Raw genomic sequence first — 17,306 nt, 5'->3', positions numbered from 1 at the left:
CTCTCCTCTCAACCCTCCTCCTCTTGCTCTGTCTCCCTCCCTCTCTCTCACTCTGTGTCTCTGTATCTCTGTGTCTCTGTCTTTCTCTCTCACACACACACAAATGTAATATCCATCATACAAAAATTTTAATATGGATAATTTTTAAAACTCACAGGCTATTTTTAAATATTACTCAAGATGTAAACAAAGAAATTATATAAATCCTCCTTGTGGATTTATCCAGATTATCCCCATGCACCCTCATGGAACATACTAAGTAAAACATAATAAGGGTTGGTTTTCAAGCTATTTAAAGTAATCTTCCTCTTGTCCATTATTAGTGATAGGAGAGAGAGCATTTAGGAGTGACTCATTTAGGAATGATTCATTGCCAAGTTATGCAATGGGGCACTGAGGAAGCAATGCATTCTTGCTCTTATTTCAGCTATTAAATTGCAAAAAGATTTGGTCAAAATCCTATCGTAAGCATCCTCCAAGCCCAGGAAAGAATGTCTGTAGCCAAAATTATATGAACAGCTGACAAAATTCCCTAGATATTATAAATGAAACACAAAGGGGTTGTTCCAAGATCATAATAGGTATGCTTCATTACAGAAATATTTAGAAAAGTATCTCTTTAGAGAATGTTTTAATCTCTTGAAAAAGAGAAAAGCTAAATGATAAACTTCAAAACTCCTCCCTCAATTAAATGAGATGGAAGAATATGCAGTGACATTATGGGCTATTTAAAAAAAGATATAATTAGATGAGAAAAAAGTGGTCCATTTTTCACGGACATTCACTTTCCTACACACATAGCTTCACTTTTTGGAATGAAAACATTTACCTACCCTAATAAATCCTTTCCTAAAAAGAATCTCAACTAACTGTTTTTCTTTGAAGTTTAAAGAGCTGTGATGATATCCAATACCCCTTCTTGCCAAAGCCTTCAGTTGTTCACCTTTTCTTGTGGATTTTACTCGATCAAACACCATCTGCAAAGTCTGAAAGAAGCAAGAGTGTTAGGGATTTTGATCATTTCTTATCTAAGTTTAATTTAAATGAAAATAAAATAGTTAAATGAAAATACAGTCATACTATGCAGTCGTTTGACAAAACGAAGCAAATGCTTGAAATGGACTCTATATGAGTACAAACAACATTTTATGGCAGCAGCAGTAACTATAGGAAATATTCCAAAATCTTGAACAGACTGTCTCTCACTTTCTCACCCCACTACTCAGGTGAAAAGTCCTGACGACACAGTAGATAAAACACCCAGAGGAAGTGTGAGTGCATGACCTGAGGGAGCCTTGCAAGCTCTCCCCAGGGAGAAAGAGAAACTTCTCCAGAATGGCCGGGCAGGTTCCTCACCCCATATGGTGGGGGAGTGCTTACTTCTCACTGCAAATCCATCACAAATGGCCTTAAAAATGTCAATTCCCTAAGAAGGAAATCCACTTGTGTAGAGTTATATGTACAAAGATAAATACTGCTTATGAGAGGGAGAAAAAGAAAAACAAAAAACAAAAAAAAACAAAAACAACCTAAGTGTCCAAAAGCCAAAGACACTTCAGTTGTATAGTCATCCATGCAATGGAATATTGAGAAGGAATTCAAATGATGATGTAAATTCATGGTTATTAAAAAAAGAGAGAGACCATGAAGTTTACAAAAAAAAAGAAAAAAAAGGTATATAATAGAACTGTGTGTGTAGGTGCCTGGGTGGCTCAGCCAGTTAAGCATCCACAACTCTTGGTTTTGGCTCAGGTCACGATCTCATGGTTTCATGGGTACAAGCCCCACGTTGGGCTCTGCACTGACAGTGCGCAGCCTGCTTGGGATTCTCTCTCTCCCCCTCTCACTGCTCCTCCCCACTCACCCTGTCTCTGTCTCTCTCAAAATAAATAAACTTTAAAAGAAAAAAAAAAGACCTGTGTGTGTGTGTGTGTGTGTGTGTGTGTGTGTGTAGTCACAAATGAAAGGTTCATCCAGAAGATAAGTGATTACCTCTGATTGATGGCATTGCTTTGTTATATTAATTTGTATTTTCAAATTCATCTACCTTAAGCATGAATTATTTGCATTAAAAAAGGGTTTTTTGTTAATATATATTTTTATTATTTTTTTATTTTTATTTTTTTCAATATGTGAAATTTATTGTCAAATTGGTTTCCATACAACACCCAGTGCTCATCCCAAAAGATGCCCTCTTCAATACCCATCACCCACCCTCCACTCCCTCCCACCCCCCCATCAACCCTCAGTTTGTTCTCAGTTTTTAAGATTCTCTTATGCTTTGGCTCTCTCCCACTCTAACCTCTTTTTTTTTTTCCTTCCCCTCCCCCATGGGATTCTGTTAAGTTTCTCAGGATCCACGTAAGAGTGAAAACATATGGTATCTGTCTTTCTCTGTATGGCTTATTTCACTTAGCATCACACTCTCCAGTTCCATCCACGTAGCTACAAAGGGCCATATTTCATTCTTTCTCATTGCCACATAGTACTCCGTTGTGTATATAAACCACAATTTCTTTATCCATTCATTAGTTGTTGGACATTTAGGCTCTTTCCACAATTTGGCTATTGTTGAGAGTGCTGCTATAAACATTGGGGTACAAGTGCCCCTATGCATCAGTACTCCTGTATCCCTTGGGTCAATTCCCAGCAGTAGCACTTGTACCCCAATGTTTATAAAAAAAGTTTTAATGAAAAAATTGACATACCACTTTTAGATATAACAATGTCTTTTTAGTGGTATGTTTTAACTACAATATACAAAGCTTCTGATTTTGATAAATTCTGTGTACATTATTTAAAGAGCATTGAACGATATGTACCCAAATATTCAAATGAAGCATGTGGGATTGAAGGCTAGAATTCAGGCTGAGAAAACCCTTTTTGTGAAAGAAAAAATAATAAAAGGGCAGACCCTCTCAGGGACTAATTGTTAACAAACAAGAAATAATCTATAAATCCTGATCTTATCCTTTTTAGACATGCTCTGCAAAGCCCTCAAGAGTTATGTGTAACTGGAAGTTCACACACAGAGATTTCTATTCTCGTAGAGATTGCATTTAGTTATTGCATTCAATACTGTCTATAACTGAGAAATAACAGCTGATGAGCGAAATCATTTCCTGGAGGAGCATTTCATTCTAACAGCTGACCTCTGTGTCTATTGCTTTTTGGTTAGCATAGGTACACTCCTGAGGGATTTCCAGGTTCTTCTCTAAAGTCCTGAGTAGATTAGTATGTTCAGCTTCATGTATTAGTCTTTGATCCATTTTTCTGGGATTTTTCTGGCTTTTCTCATCTCTGTGCATAAAAATAAATTTTAAGCAATGAATAGTCAGATTTGCTTACCATAGTGAGCCCATGACTTCCCAGACCCCCTCATCACCCAGACAGTCACTCCTATATACATCTGTACTATTTTGACTCAAACTTCCTCCTCTAATGCACTTCCTCATTAGCTTCTGGGCCTTGTGATCCCATAGCAAAACAATTTCCCTGTACACCCATATTTTCCCTGAATGTTCCCTTACCTTCTTGCTGCAAGTAGCCTTCTTACCACATCCAGTTCTCCCCAGAGGACTTTGATTCCTCTTGCTAATAAATTGGTGATCATTTTCTCTTTCTCATCTTTCATTACTCTAGGCTTGGAGGTAACGTGGGCATACCCCTTGCTCCACATTGCCAATTTCAGGCCATTCTCCTTTCCTTCTTGTGGTAGAGGCTACAAGCTCTCTGAGTTTGGTTGGTAAGGAAGGGCTCTCAGTTACACTGTTCCCTGGAGAATTGTTCTCAACTGACAAGAGCTTCCTGGACAAGAGCTTACAACCTCTCCTCAGAGTGAGGAAGTTGCCCACAGCCAGTAATTGACTGACATGAAGTACAAAAATCAGCCACCTTGACCCAAGTTGGGCAATTTTGTGATGCTCTCAGATCTCCCTGTTGAATCAGGCTCAGGCAATGTTGCAGCAAGACCATATCTATGCATATTTTCTTCACTTTCCCTTTTTATGCTTCCTTCACTTTCTTACAGGGCCCTCATGAGCTCAACCTTTCAATAAATCACTTACACTGATACCCTCCTTTCAGGGTGCGCTACTAGGGAATCTTGCCTAAGTTATGGCCGCATAAACCTCTGCCATGTCATCAGACTGTATTATCCATTACCTCTCAATGTAACAGCCTTTTACAGATACCCAGATCACTTACCCTTTCTTTGATTTTTTTTTTCAGTTTTCCCCTTAACTGTGAATATAAGACAACTCCAAATATGAGAAGATGAGCTCACGTGTAACCCATCACTAAGAGGTCTCACCTCCAGCTAACATAACCTTTAACTCAAGGATATAACTATGGAAAGGCCTGGCCCTAATGTTTGCAGAGCATGAGGCAGAGTACTAGTGGAGGCCCACATATTGTGGTTTAACTATTTATAAGTTTTAAATCAAGGTAACAAACTATCAAATAAAATATATTCTCTTCTCCTACTTTGACAAATATAACTCCATAACAATGCAGAATTTAAAAGGATGAGAATGAGCTCCAAGTGGCCAAGTCCCCTAAGATCCACTGACACCTAATATTACTGGAATAGATACAAAGAGAGGAGGACCAGAGTAGTACTCTCCAAAACACAAGGACCAAGGCAGAGGCCCCCTCTCACTCTCCGTATAATGATGGTGCTGAACAAAGTGTTAAAACATTCTTTGTATTTTTATAGTGTGAATTGTTGGTCACTAATCCAATTTGAAATGATCTCCTAGTGCCCTGAAGAAAAGTTGTCTAAAGATCAGTACTAAAAAGGCTTATACTTCCTACACTGTCTCTGGGCTCTTCACCTTCCATTACTTCCAAGGAAATAATACAACAGGCAGAAATAATAGAGGCAGAAAGTTCAGCAGCGAGTTATAACTTGCCCTAGAATTTGAGAATTCTGAATCAGAGAAGCTCTAAAATCTGTGTCAGCTTTGAAGAAGTATCTGCGTTTGATTGCTCAGACTTATTTAAAAATATTTATGAAATGACTATTACCTGTCAAGCAACATGCTGAGCACTAGAGGTAAAAAGAGGGAAATACTAATAATGTAGGAAAAAGAAAGACAAGTAAAAATAACAGCAATACACTATAATAATTGATCTACTAATTATTAAAAGTGTAGCAAGAACACAGAAAAAAGAACACTAAATTCAACTGGAGAATTAGGGAAAGATTCAGAGAAGAGATAGCAAAATTATGAGTGTAAGCTTTGGGGGCAATCACAAAGGAGTGCAATTAGGCAGATGGGTCAGATCATGGAAGAACACAGACGCAGAAGAACAGGTCATGTAAGGAGAACCATACATACTGAATATTGTTGGAGGGGAGTGGTAGAAAGTAAAGCTGAAAAAGTTAGGGCAAAACCTAAAACCTGCTGGCATACCAACAACAGTCAAAAAATTTAGACTTTATCATCTAAGCAAGGAAAAAAGAATATTGAACACAGAATAATTTAACCAATTTGAATGTTAGCAAGGGCCATTGTTAGCTATACTGGAGAGTAGTGACCTCTAATGCTCTGGAGTCTAAAAAGAAGACCTCTATCGTCATTCAAGGAAGATATAATGAGCATCTAAACCAGACAGCAAGTAAAGCAGAGAGAATAATAGGGAGAGAATCTTGGACCTAGAGTTGTCAGGATTAGACATGAGAACGAGGAAGAGGAGTCAAAAATAAATTTCTACCAGGGCACCTGGGTGGCTTAGTCAGTTAAACACCAACTTCAGCTCAGATCATGATCTCATGGTCTGTGAGTTTGAGCCCCATGTCAGGCTCTGTGCCCACAGCTCAGAGCCTGGAGCCTGCTTCAGATTCTGTGTCTCCCTCTCTCTCTGCCCCGCCCCCTGCCCCCCCCCCCCCACTCATGCTCTGTCTCTCTCTGTCTCTGAAAAATGAATAAACCTTAAAAAAAATTTAAAAAAAAATTCAACCAAGCATAAAATTGGCATTTCAATGCATTCTAAAATTCATCCTATATTCACTTATGTGACTGTGATGGTAAATCAGTGACACCTCCATGTTGTGACCCAAGACAACATGTGTTGATTTTGTTCTGAGAACTGAGAGCTGCAGTCACATATGCTTAGTTTGAGAGATGATTATGTCAGGTACATAATCCACCTATGCTCATAGGCTGTGGTCCTACCTCTCTGAAGTCCTAAATGAGACTCATCTACGCAACTGAGGAATACATATATAAATATTATGGCCACTTATCTTCACCTGATTCTCCCACCCAAATTTACACAATTGGCAAATAAGTCCAAGCAATAATTAGAACTTCTTTGTTGTACGTTCAAAATATGTTTCCGACTGGACTTATGAAGTATTTTAACCTTTTTAGCCACTAATTTGTTTAGTTAAATACTTACATTGTCTTTTGTTTCTCGATGGATTTTTTAACTTTTCGAAGTTTGTTGGTCACATCATGGGCTTCTTTATCAGCTTTGAGAGACCTTTTTTCCTCTTGCTTTTGCTCCAGGGAAGTTCTCACACTTAAAGCCCTCTCTTCTACATCTCCTAAGTTAAATCTACAAACAAATGAAAAGACTCCTTGCCTTGAAAACAATATCATATCAAGATTCAAATAAATTTGCACCTACTGTTAACATCCTGACATATACTTGTCAAGTTTTTAATTCCACTAATCTTTAGGTCTACCTCCTAAACAGAATCAAAGGCCCTTAGCATTCTGTAAATATATGTAAGTTCAGATTTCACAAATCTTCTGTGAATTTTAGAGACTCCTTTATTTTTGTCTTTATTTTTCCCCCAGTTTTATTGAAGTAAAATTGGCATGTAACATTGTATAAGTTTAAGGTGTTCAGTAGGATGATTTCATACATGTGGATATCACAAAGTAATTACCATAATAAGGTTTGGTAACACATCCATCACTTCACATAGTTACTTTTTGTGTGTTAGTGTGGTGAGAAGATTTAAGATCTACTCGTTTAGCTATTCTAAAGTACACAATACAGTATTGTTAGCTATAGTCACCATGTTGTACATTAGATTCCCAGAACTTAATCATATTATAAAAGTTAATTTATACCCTTTAACCAACATGTCTTCATTTCTCTCACCCGCTGTGTGCCCCCAGTCCGTGGCAACCACCAATCTACTCTGTTTGTATGGGTTCAGCTTTTTTAGATTCTATATATACAGTGAGATCATACAGTAAAACTTTGCTCTTAGGCAGTAATGGAGATAATCTCGGGCTCTCACCCTAACCTTCTGGATTGTAGTTACTTCTTTCCAGAAACCAGATAAACCTCAGGTGTTGCTGGCCTTTACAATCCAGAAATGTTTCCAGGCTCTGGGCTTTATACCTTTTGAAACGTAAATACCTAGGGACCTAGTGGTCCAGACTTCCTGCTACTGTAGGACTTAAACTAGCAACCTAGTGCAGGTTGTAACGATTTGGCCCTTTCAGACCTGATATATTAACTAGGAAAATAGGTAAAAGACCAAATTCACATGGTATGTGAAGAGTAATATGTTTCTAGGGGAAGTAAAATTAAAAAAAAAAAAATTCCTTATCTTTACATCACATGCATTTCCCTGAGTCAGGAAGCTAGGACCTTTGATAAGAAGACTGAAATGTCCATGGAAGTTTTAATCTCCTCTCAATATTTTATTGGCAAAATGCTGCAGCTGGCAGTAGCCAATAGCCATCATTACTATACTAGCCACAGCTTCTTACAGCAAATCGTAAGTTGGCTCTCATCAATAAAGCTTTCTAAATGTGAGGCAAAGAGTTTTTGTAAAGTCTTTAAAGAGCTAGCATGAAGACAAAATCTTGTTAGCTACTGAAAAGTAAATAAATTGGCATACTGGTGAAGCAAAGATTTAAAAAAAGGCAGTCTATACCACATGGCAGGAAATTTTATACAGTAGACAATGAAACAATAAAGTTAGTAAACACTTAGACCTGCTATTTTCAGACACTACTCTAACTGTCTTATATATATTTACTCATTTTGTATTCACAATGGTCCTATGAGGAAAGCACTGTTACTATCCCGGTTTCACTACTGAAAAAATGGACACATAAGTGATCTGCCCAAGACTCCACATTTGTATGTGGCTGAGTCTGGCCTCCAAGTCCATGTTCTTAACTATGCAATCATGTTGTTTCTCTTTTATATTAATGCAGCTTACATGATCTAGGTGAACATCTGTATGAAATGACATCATTTCCATCACAGTATTTCACTGTTAAAAATCTAAATCACTTGGAAATAATTTTTTCCTCTCAAATCTCTCTGATAACCTATTTGAAATGAATGTGCTCACGACTGGACTTCAGCCAATAATACTGTGTAGTGCTACACTTAGGACTTTCATAATTTATTTGTATTTAATTCTCACCCCAACTCTATGCATTACTATTTTTCTCACCTTATTTTGCAAATGAGGAAACTAAGTTTGAAAGTCATCAGGTAGCTGTTTCGAAGTGCCATACTAATTGACAACAGAGGTAGGATCCAGACTTGAGCCTGACTGTGAAATGCATGTTTTTAAGCACACTGATACTGTCATTAACATTAAACATGCTTCACACTTTTTTTTTTCTAGAGACCAGACTGGAGACGTTGACAGGTACAACTATTACTTGAAAAGCTCTCAAATGCACAGATTGAGCCCTAAAGTATCCTGATTTGTTGATGATCTGGAGTTACTTATGAGTAAATTAAACTGCATAAGACCAAGGATTTTCATAGTACATTTTCTAAAGAGCCCAAAATTCCATAGACATGCCAAGAATCAATTCCTCAAGCAAAATTAAATCCATGATATTTTTGCGAAATATGTTCCTTTTTTTTAAACATTGATGGATTTTAATGAATCAAAATTAAACAGAATTATTTAACAAAAAATAGCATAGGCAAAGTTAATGGGCAGGTGCTAGACTCAGAGAAGATAACTGCCAAATTAGTAACTGACAATGAATTAATTAGAATTCCTGAAAAAATACTCTGGTTTCTCTTCAGATCGTATAAATCTTCCGCCTTTTAGAATTCCTGAAAATAGTAAAAAAAAAAAAAAAAAAAGCTACAAAACCCAAAAGAAAAATTACTTGAATAGCACATGAGCAAAAACTTGAAAGACTACTTACTTGAAAGAAATGCTCAAAGTCAATCCCAATCAGAGTAATGCAAATTACAACAGTAGCAAGACATGATTTTACACAATCAGAATGGCAACAATTAGAAAAACTGATCCCACAAGCTTGTGACGATAGGTCACAATAGCACCTCATGAACTACTGATGGGACATAAGCTAAGAAACCACATTAGGGGTAAGTCAACTTTTGTCCACACTACAAAATATGGTGATTGTGCTCCTAGGTATAGGTTCCAAAGAAGCTTTTACAGGTGCACAAAACACTATATAGTCTATTATACACTGCCCTTTGTTTCTTTTAATTGTGGTACAATTAATATACAAGATTATATTAGTTTCAGATGGGCAACAAAATGATTCAATATTTGCATATATTATGAAATGATTGCAATAATTCTAGTTAATATCTGTTACCATACATAGTTACAGAATTTGTTCACTTGTGATAAGAGCTTCTAACAACTAATCTCTTAGCAACATATGCAATACAATATTCTTAATATAGTAGCTATGCTTTACATTACATCTCCATGACTTATTTATTTTATATGTGGAAGTAAGTCTTGACTCCCTTCACATATTAGATGAAAATATTTTACTTTTTAAATATTTTAAGCATGTATGTGTACATGAACAATAAATATAGTTATTTTTGGATTTCTATTTTACAGTTAGGCTTCCAGAAATATCCCAGATGCACAGAATTGTGTTTGTTTCTAACTGTTTATAGCCACACTCTAAAGTAAAGTAGGTGAGCTGTGTAACTTCTTAGTAGTTTGAAAATTTATTTTCCTTGTCCCAATAACAAAGGTCAAAGGAACCACTGTACTGTAATCTCCAAAAGTTCCAAACACAACAATACATTTAATTATCATTATTATTTTAAATATATATCGCCAGTAATGATTAATTACTATATGTCTATTTAGGTGTAAACAATTTCATTAAACTTTGCCACTTAAGCGAGATTATGTTGCCTTATTTATTATTTATTTATTTATTTATTTATTTATTTATATCTGTGGCTTCTTTAAAGTTTCCATGGCTTAAAATAGTCTGAAATTATCTAAAGTAAATAAAGCATTTTTTCTGATCCCAAACTATGTGATCCAACTTAATATCCAATTAATAAATATATTTTCATATAATTTATACTTTACCAAAACTGGATGATTACATTCAATTTTAAGCTATTTCATGGTACAGCACATAAAATTTAGCAAGATAGCAGTGTCTCAAAGTTACAGTTCCCATAACCATAAATTAAAAACAATAAAATACCCCGTGAATAAAGATGCTAACATATAGTAAGGATACTTTAATTTTATATGGGATACTTGTGTGCATAAACATTCAATTTATTTTGCAAAGAACCTCATTATTTACTGGAAATGTATAAGACCGAAATAAAAATATAATAGTTTACAATAAAAATATAACAAAAAAAGGAGTAGAAAACTATTTAAAGATGGCAATTTGTAATAACACAAGTAAAAAAATTTTTTCAAGAATTGAACTAGAAAGATGCTAAATATGCATTCTGCTAACAAATGAGCACCAAAAACAGTAATGAATAGCTTATTACAACAGTGGATTTTGTAACTTTCCTCACCTTAACAGAATAAGCCTGATACAAATTATAAAAAAAAAAAATTAAATTAGATGACTTACAAAAAAAATAATGCCGGTAACTTTTCCATTTTCCTTAGCTTCTCAACGAGCAGTGGAAACATTTTTACTGTGTTTCCTGAACTAAATACTGAATCAGGACTAAGATTCCTCAGAACCATTTTGGCCTGTAGCAATGAATAAAAAATTTTATTAGTTTTAAATGCTGCATAATAAAAAAAGGAATTACTACTTTTGGCTAAAATATTTTCATAGTCATCTAATCTATGTTTCTGAGCTTTTTAAAATAAAATATAATAACAAAGTAAGTATAAAAATATAAAATTTTGTAAAGAAACCATCAAAGAAATATGTAAATCAATGCACTAAAAGAACAACGACAAAAAGAGGAATATATATATACATGCACACATATATGCAATTTAACATGCAATTATTTAAGTCGACACAAATCAGTCAGAAAGAGGTTGTTGAGTAAATGCTGTTGGTTATACTGTGGCTGAAGGTAGGGTAAATCAGTTTCTCTCCATGTCATGTATAAAAATCACTTTCAAATACATTCTGAATGTTTTTAAATGACAAAATAAATGGAAGGAAATGGAAGTTAATTATGTTTCTGAATGGGAGATGATCTAACTCAAAACGTAATGTAAAAAACTCACATGGGAAAAGTCTAATATATGTCACTCCCCAAAAATCAAAAACCACAATGTGTGACAATAAGACAAGCTTCAAAATATAAAAACCATCATCAACTTACTTAATATAAATATGTAAAACTTACATGATCCCAAGTGAAGGTTTTAATATACAAATAGTTCCTACAAGTTGCAATAAAAATCATGAAAGAAAAAAATTACAATTGGAATGCCTGGGTGGTTCAGTCAGTTAAGCATCCAACTCTTGATTCTGGCTCAGGTCATGATCTCACAGTTCGTGAGATCAAGCCACCCATCAGGCTCTGTGCTGACAGCATGGAGCCTGCTTGGTATTCTCCTCCTGTCTCTCTGCTCCTCTCTCTCTCTCTCTCTCTCTCTCTCTCTCTCTCTCTCAAAATAAATAAACTTAAAAAAAAATCCCAAGACAGCAGAAGATAGAGGAGTAAAGAATCTTCTCATTTACTGTTACTGTGATTTCAATCTCTCTGCTGTCATCAAGAACACTGACTCTGTGGATAGTGACCCCTCTGTTCTTATCTATTATAACACCAAACAGGAATTCCTGGCTTCTGGTACATGTTTTAGAAAGCACCAAGTATTAAACAAAGACCAATTTCCTTTTCCTCTTTCTATTCTATCTCCGAATCACTAGACTTCCAGTTCAACTTACAATCCTAAAATGAAAATTGAAGACTAAAATAATAACAATAATAGTAGTGGTGATAATGACACCAAGGTAACTCAAGAAAACAAGGAACATATTGTTTTGCCAAAAAACATGTGAAAATTACCTCCTCAGCATGGCCATTTTTAATCCAACTTGTTAATTCTGCCTTTAAGCTCTCTTCGTATTTTCTAGCATCCAACTTTTTAATGACTATTTTATTCTTACAATGAATGGATTTCTCTGGATCCAACTCCTTGAAAAGAAATGCCACAAAGTTAAATAAAATCATGCAAGAAAATCCAAAGATGTTTCTCAATTATACATTTCACTAAAAGAATCACAAGCTTCTTGAGAGTATAAACTATTAAATGTCTTTTTATCCCCCCGAAGTTTCCAGTACATAAACCTAACAGGACACATGAACTCTTCAAAGGAAAGAATGCAGAGCAAAACCAAGTAGAAGATGAAAACAGACAGCAATTAGGGCGTAAAGAGAGAAGGGGAGCACGATGAAAGAAGATGAAGGAATATGAATCCAAGATGTAAAAGGAGACTAAGATATTGTAGCACCCCAGAAATTGAAAGAAAGGAAGAAGAATGTCTGAGAAGGGGCAGTTGTATTTTGGAGAGTGTATGTATGATTTTAAAAGATTAGATGCACATGATCAGAAAGGGTGAGAATTTGTCTTTATGAACAGCAGTGTTACCATCCACTATAATAAAATTAATTCAGATTAATTGTGTAATTATTACTTACTTGGGCCCTGGGCCAGCTTTCCCAGAATTGAAACATGGTATCATAAAGCTGGATGGTTTCTCGAGGGGAAAGGGTAAGGTCAGAAGGAAATCCATACTTTTCAATCTACATTTAAAATAAAATTAACAATTTTAATATTCTTGTATTTTATCTTACGTTCTGTCCTTTGCCTCATGAACCTGGGTAAAACCTCCGAACATGAGAGACCCTATTTTGGAACTAAAACTTTATTCTGTTTTTGAAACAGTAACTACAACGGACTATTGAACTGGGCAAAGGAATAGGACTGAAAACAGGACTGTTGCATGTGCATTCTTGATAAAAACTAGACACTCTGAAAAAGATATTTTCCTAGTAACTGACATAAGGTACTCAGAAAACCAATAAATTATAAAATGTCATCACATCTTCCAATCATAATTTTTGGAAAGCAACTTGTGTAAGTTTCCTGATAGGGAAAGATAGGATAAAATAGGCAGAGAGGGAATGATTAGGACCTGAGGTACCAGGGTAGGAAAAGACACATTATTTTGGAACAATACTAGGAGGGTCTGACCACAGCCAACCCCCCTCAGGGGTAAGTGTCCTCTTAAGAATGTAATAAACACCACCCACTCCCCCTCAGGTTTCCCTCAGGAATTTGACAAAAGACCTAACTAAAAATAAGTAGTAAACCATAAAATGCATAACCCAAAAGGAATGATATGGCCATAGACCACCCCTCATACAATGGAAATGAGCCAATCACGAAGGGACAAGCCAGCACCTAGACTTATCAAGCCAATGAGGGTAGGACCTGAGCAGGAACTAGGGGTAAGGGAAGGGAGGGCCGACCCGAACCCTATAAAACAAGGACTCTAGCCTATAGTTCGCAGGCATTCACTTTCAAATGTCGCCTCTCTATAGAGAGCTTTCCTACTATTCCTCCTTTCTGGTCTTATACTGTAATAAACTTTTGCCTGCTGCTCATTTTGTGCCCACCTCTTCGTTCTTCGAAGCCACAAGACAAGGAACCTGGGGAGTTGAAGCAAAAACTCCTGCAACACCAGGTCTTGCTAATAAAGACCTTTGGCATTTACTTTTCAATGGGACAAAATTTGGGTTGTTACCCAAATCTGTGCTTCCCAGTTTGCAATTCTAAGACCCAAATAAATACTTTTGTTTTAGTTCAGTTCTTCCTCTTTTTTTCAGTCAGCAGCCTCAGAGTCACTATCATGAACGCAAAGACTTTCAAAACAGCACTAAACTAAAAAGTTCAAATGATGGTCAGTGCTACATGCAAACAAAATACTAACCAAGAGTGTGCTTGATTTAGCAAAATTGGGGAAAAAAATAAAAACTCCAAAAAGTGGGTTTATTGTTTCCCAAACCTTTTAATTGGGCTAATTCTCTATAGATGCTTCCACATTTCAAATCAAGAGTACTGGGAAGCTAAAAACTTGGTGGACTATTTAGACAAGAAAACACAACCGGTACCCTGCAGGTTGAAATTGATTCAATTAGTAACATGATTCTTTGCTTTAGAGTACCAACCCAGGCTAAAGGGTACAAGTCTTACTTGCTTAAGTTCTAAGATAAGAACTTGGTCAACTTTAACACGAACACTTTCCGATCACCTTCAGGACAGTCAAGAAAGCTTCTTCCCCAGCTCAGTCCCTTGGTTCTGCTTTAAGCCTTTTGGATAATGCAGGGCATTAATTTCTCCACAAGTATTTTAAAGCATAAATCAAAAATTCCTGTTTCTGAAAAAGCTTGCATTATAGTATTTTCTGCTGATGTCAGCCACTATTGCTAAAAAAATTGCCTGTCAAACCATGATCCCTGAAATGCCAATAGGAATTCTTTAAAAGAAAGGGGAGTGTCTTTTCACGGGTGTTCTATTAAATAGGCTTCTAGAAGGTTTGCCATTGGAAATGTCAAATCTCAAAGAAGGGACAATCATATACAGATTTCTCCAAACTTATGTGACGATAGGGCATTTGTTTTAGTAAATACCTGTTAAGTTTTAAAAGCTAGGTTTGGGGATTGGAGGGAAGATGGCGGCGTAGGAGGACGCTGGGCTCACCGCGCGTCCTGCTGATCACTTAGATTCCACCTACACCTGCCTAAATAACCCAGAAAACCACCAGAGGATTAGCAGAACGGAGTCGCCGGAGCCAAGCGCAGACGAGAGGCCCACGGAAGAGGGTAGGAAGGGCGGCGAGGCGGTGCGCGCTCCACGGACTGGCGGGAGGGAGCCGGGGCGGAGGGGCGGCTCGCCGGCCAAGCAGAGCCCCCGAGTCTGGCTTGCAAAAAGCTGAGGGGCCTGACGGACTGTGTTCCGACAGCAAGCGCGACTTAGCAGCTGGGAGGTCATAAGTTAACAGCTCTGCTCAGAAAGCGGGAAGGCCGGAGGACAAAGGGAAGGAAAGCTGATGAGCCCCCGGACCACAGAGCTCAGTTTGGTGGGGAACAAAGGCGCTCGCCAGCGCCATCTTCCCCGCCCATCCCCCAGCCAAAATCCCAAAGAGAACCAGTTCCTGCCAGGGAACTTGCTCGCTCCGCGCAAACACCCAACTCTGCGCTTCTGCGGAGCCAAACCTCCGGCAGCGGATCTGACTCCCTGCTGCTGCCACAGGGCCCCTCCTGAAGTGGATCACCTAAGGAGAAGCAAGCTAAGCCTGCCCCTCCTGCCCCTGTGCACCTTGCCTACCCACCCCAGCTAAGACGCCAGATCCCCAGCATCACAAGCCTGGCAGTGTGCAAGTAGCCCAGACAGGCCACCCCACCCCACAGTGAATCCCGCCCCTAGGAGAGGGGAAGAGAAGGCACGCACCAGTCTGACTGTGGCCCCAGCGGTGGGCTGGGGGCAGACATCAGGTCTGACTGCGGCTCCACCCACCAACTCCAGTTATACACCGCAGCACAGGGGAAGTGCCCTGCAGGTCCTCACCACTCCAGGGACTATCCAAAATGACCAAGCGGAAGAATTCCCCTCAGAAGAATCTCCAGGAAATAACAACAGCTAATGAGCTGATCAAAAAGGATTTAAATAATATAACAGAAAGTGAATTTAGAATAATAGTCATAAAATTAATCGCTGGGCTTGAAAACAGTATAGCTGACAGCAGAGAATCTCTTGCTACAGAGATCAAGGGACTAAGGAACAGTCACGAGGAGCTGAAAAACGCTTTAAATGAAATGCATAACAAAATGGAAACCACGACAGCTCGGATTGAAGAGGCAGAGGAGAGAATAGGTGAACTAGAAGATAAAGTTATGGAAAAAGAGGAAGCTGAGAAAAAGAGAGATAAAAAAATCCAGGAGTATGAGGGGAAAATTAGAGAACTAAATGATACACTAAAAAGAAATAATATACGCATCATTGGTATCCCAGAGGAGGAAGAGAGAGGGAAAGGTGCTGAAGGGGTACTTGAAGAAATAATAGCTGAGAACTTCCCTGAACTGGGGAAGGAAAAAGGCATTGAAATCCAAGAGGCACAGAGAACTCCCTTCAGACGTAACTTGAATCGATCTTCTGCACGACATATCATAGTGAAACTGGCAAAATACAAGGATAAAGAGAAAATTCTGAAAGCAGCAAGGGGTAAACGTGCCCTCACATATAAAGGGAGACCTATAAGACTCGTGACTGATCTCTCTTTTGAAGCTTGGCAGGCCAGAAAGAGTTGGCACGAGATTTTCAGTTTGCTAGACAGAAAAAATATGCAGCCGAGAATCCTTTATCCAGCAAGTCTGTCATTTAGAATAGAAGGAGAGATAAAGGTCTTCCCAAACAAACAAAAACTGAAGGAATTTGTCACCACTAAACCAGCCCTACAAGAGATCCTAAGGGGGACCCTGTGAGACAAAGTACCAGAGACATCACTACAAGCATAAAACATACAGACATCACAATGACTCTAAACCCATATCTTTCTATAATAACACTGAATGTAAATGGATTAAATGCGCCAACCAAAAGACATAGGGTATCAGAATGGATAAAAAAACAAGACCCATCTATTTGCTGTCTACAAGAGACTCATTTTAGACCTGAGGACACCTTTAGATTGAGAGTGCGGGGATGGAGAACTATTTATCATGCTACTGGAAGCCAAAAGAAAGCTGGAGTAGCCATACTTCTATCAGACAAACTAGACTTTAAATTAAAGGCTGTAACAAGAGATGAAGAAGGACATTATATAATAGTGACAGGGTCTATCCATCAGGAAGAGCTAACAATTATAAATGTCTATGCGCCGAATACTGGAGCGCCCAAATATATAAAACAATTACTCATAAACACAAGCAACCTTATTGATAAGAATGTGGTAATTGCAGGGGACTTTAACACCCCACCTACAGAAATGGATAGATCATCTAGACACACGGTCAATAAAGAAACAAGGGCCCTGAATGAGACATTGGATCAGATGGACTTGACAGAT

At 37.6% G+C, this 17,306-nt stretch overlaps 1 protein-coding gene across 3 annotated transcripts in view; it reads right to left on the bottom strand.

The window, feature by feature from the left end:
• DDX60 (DExD/H-box helicase 60) overlaps positions 1 to 17,306 on the bottom strand; it is a 115,619-nt gene that overhangs the window by 39,004 nt on the left and 59,309 nt on the right. For all 3 annotated transcript variants that reach the window (XM_040470970.1, XM_040470962.1, XM_040470979.1), the window contains 6 exons: positions 12,877 to 12,981; positions 12,244 to 12,372; positions 10,836 to 10,960; positions 6,406 to 6,564; positions 3,153 to 3,300; positions 834 to 986 (listed from right to left, as the gene is read on the bottom strand). In XM_040470970.1, the coding sequence (XP_040326904.1) occupies positions 834 to 986; positions 3,153 to 3,300; positions 6,406 to 6,564; positions 10,836 to 10,960; positions 12,244 to 12,372; positions 12,877 to 12,981 (819 nt within the window). The remainder of the gene's footprint in view (positions 1 to 833; positions 987 to 3,152; positions 3,301 to 6,405; positions 6,565 to 10,835; positions 10,961 to 12,243; positions 12,373 to 12,876; positions 12,982 to 17,306) is intronic.

The sequence above is a fragment of the Herpailurus yagouaroundi genome, unplaced genomic scaffold, assembly GCF_014898765.1.
Source record: "Herpailurus yagouaroundi ecotype Mexico unplaced genomic scaffold, PumYag 28, whole genome shotgun sequence".
NCBI classification, from domain to species: Eukaryota; Metazoa; Chordata; class Mammalia; order Carnivora; family Felidae; genus Herpailurus; species Herpailurus yagouaroundi.
This window is presented reverse-complemented; position numbering and strand designations above follow the sequence as displayed.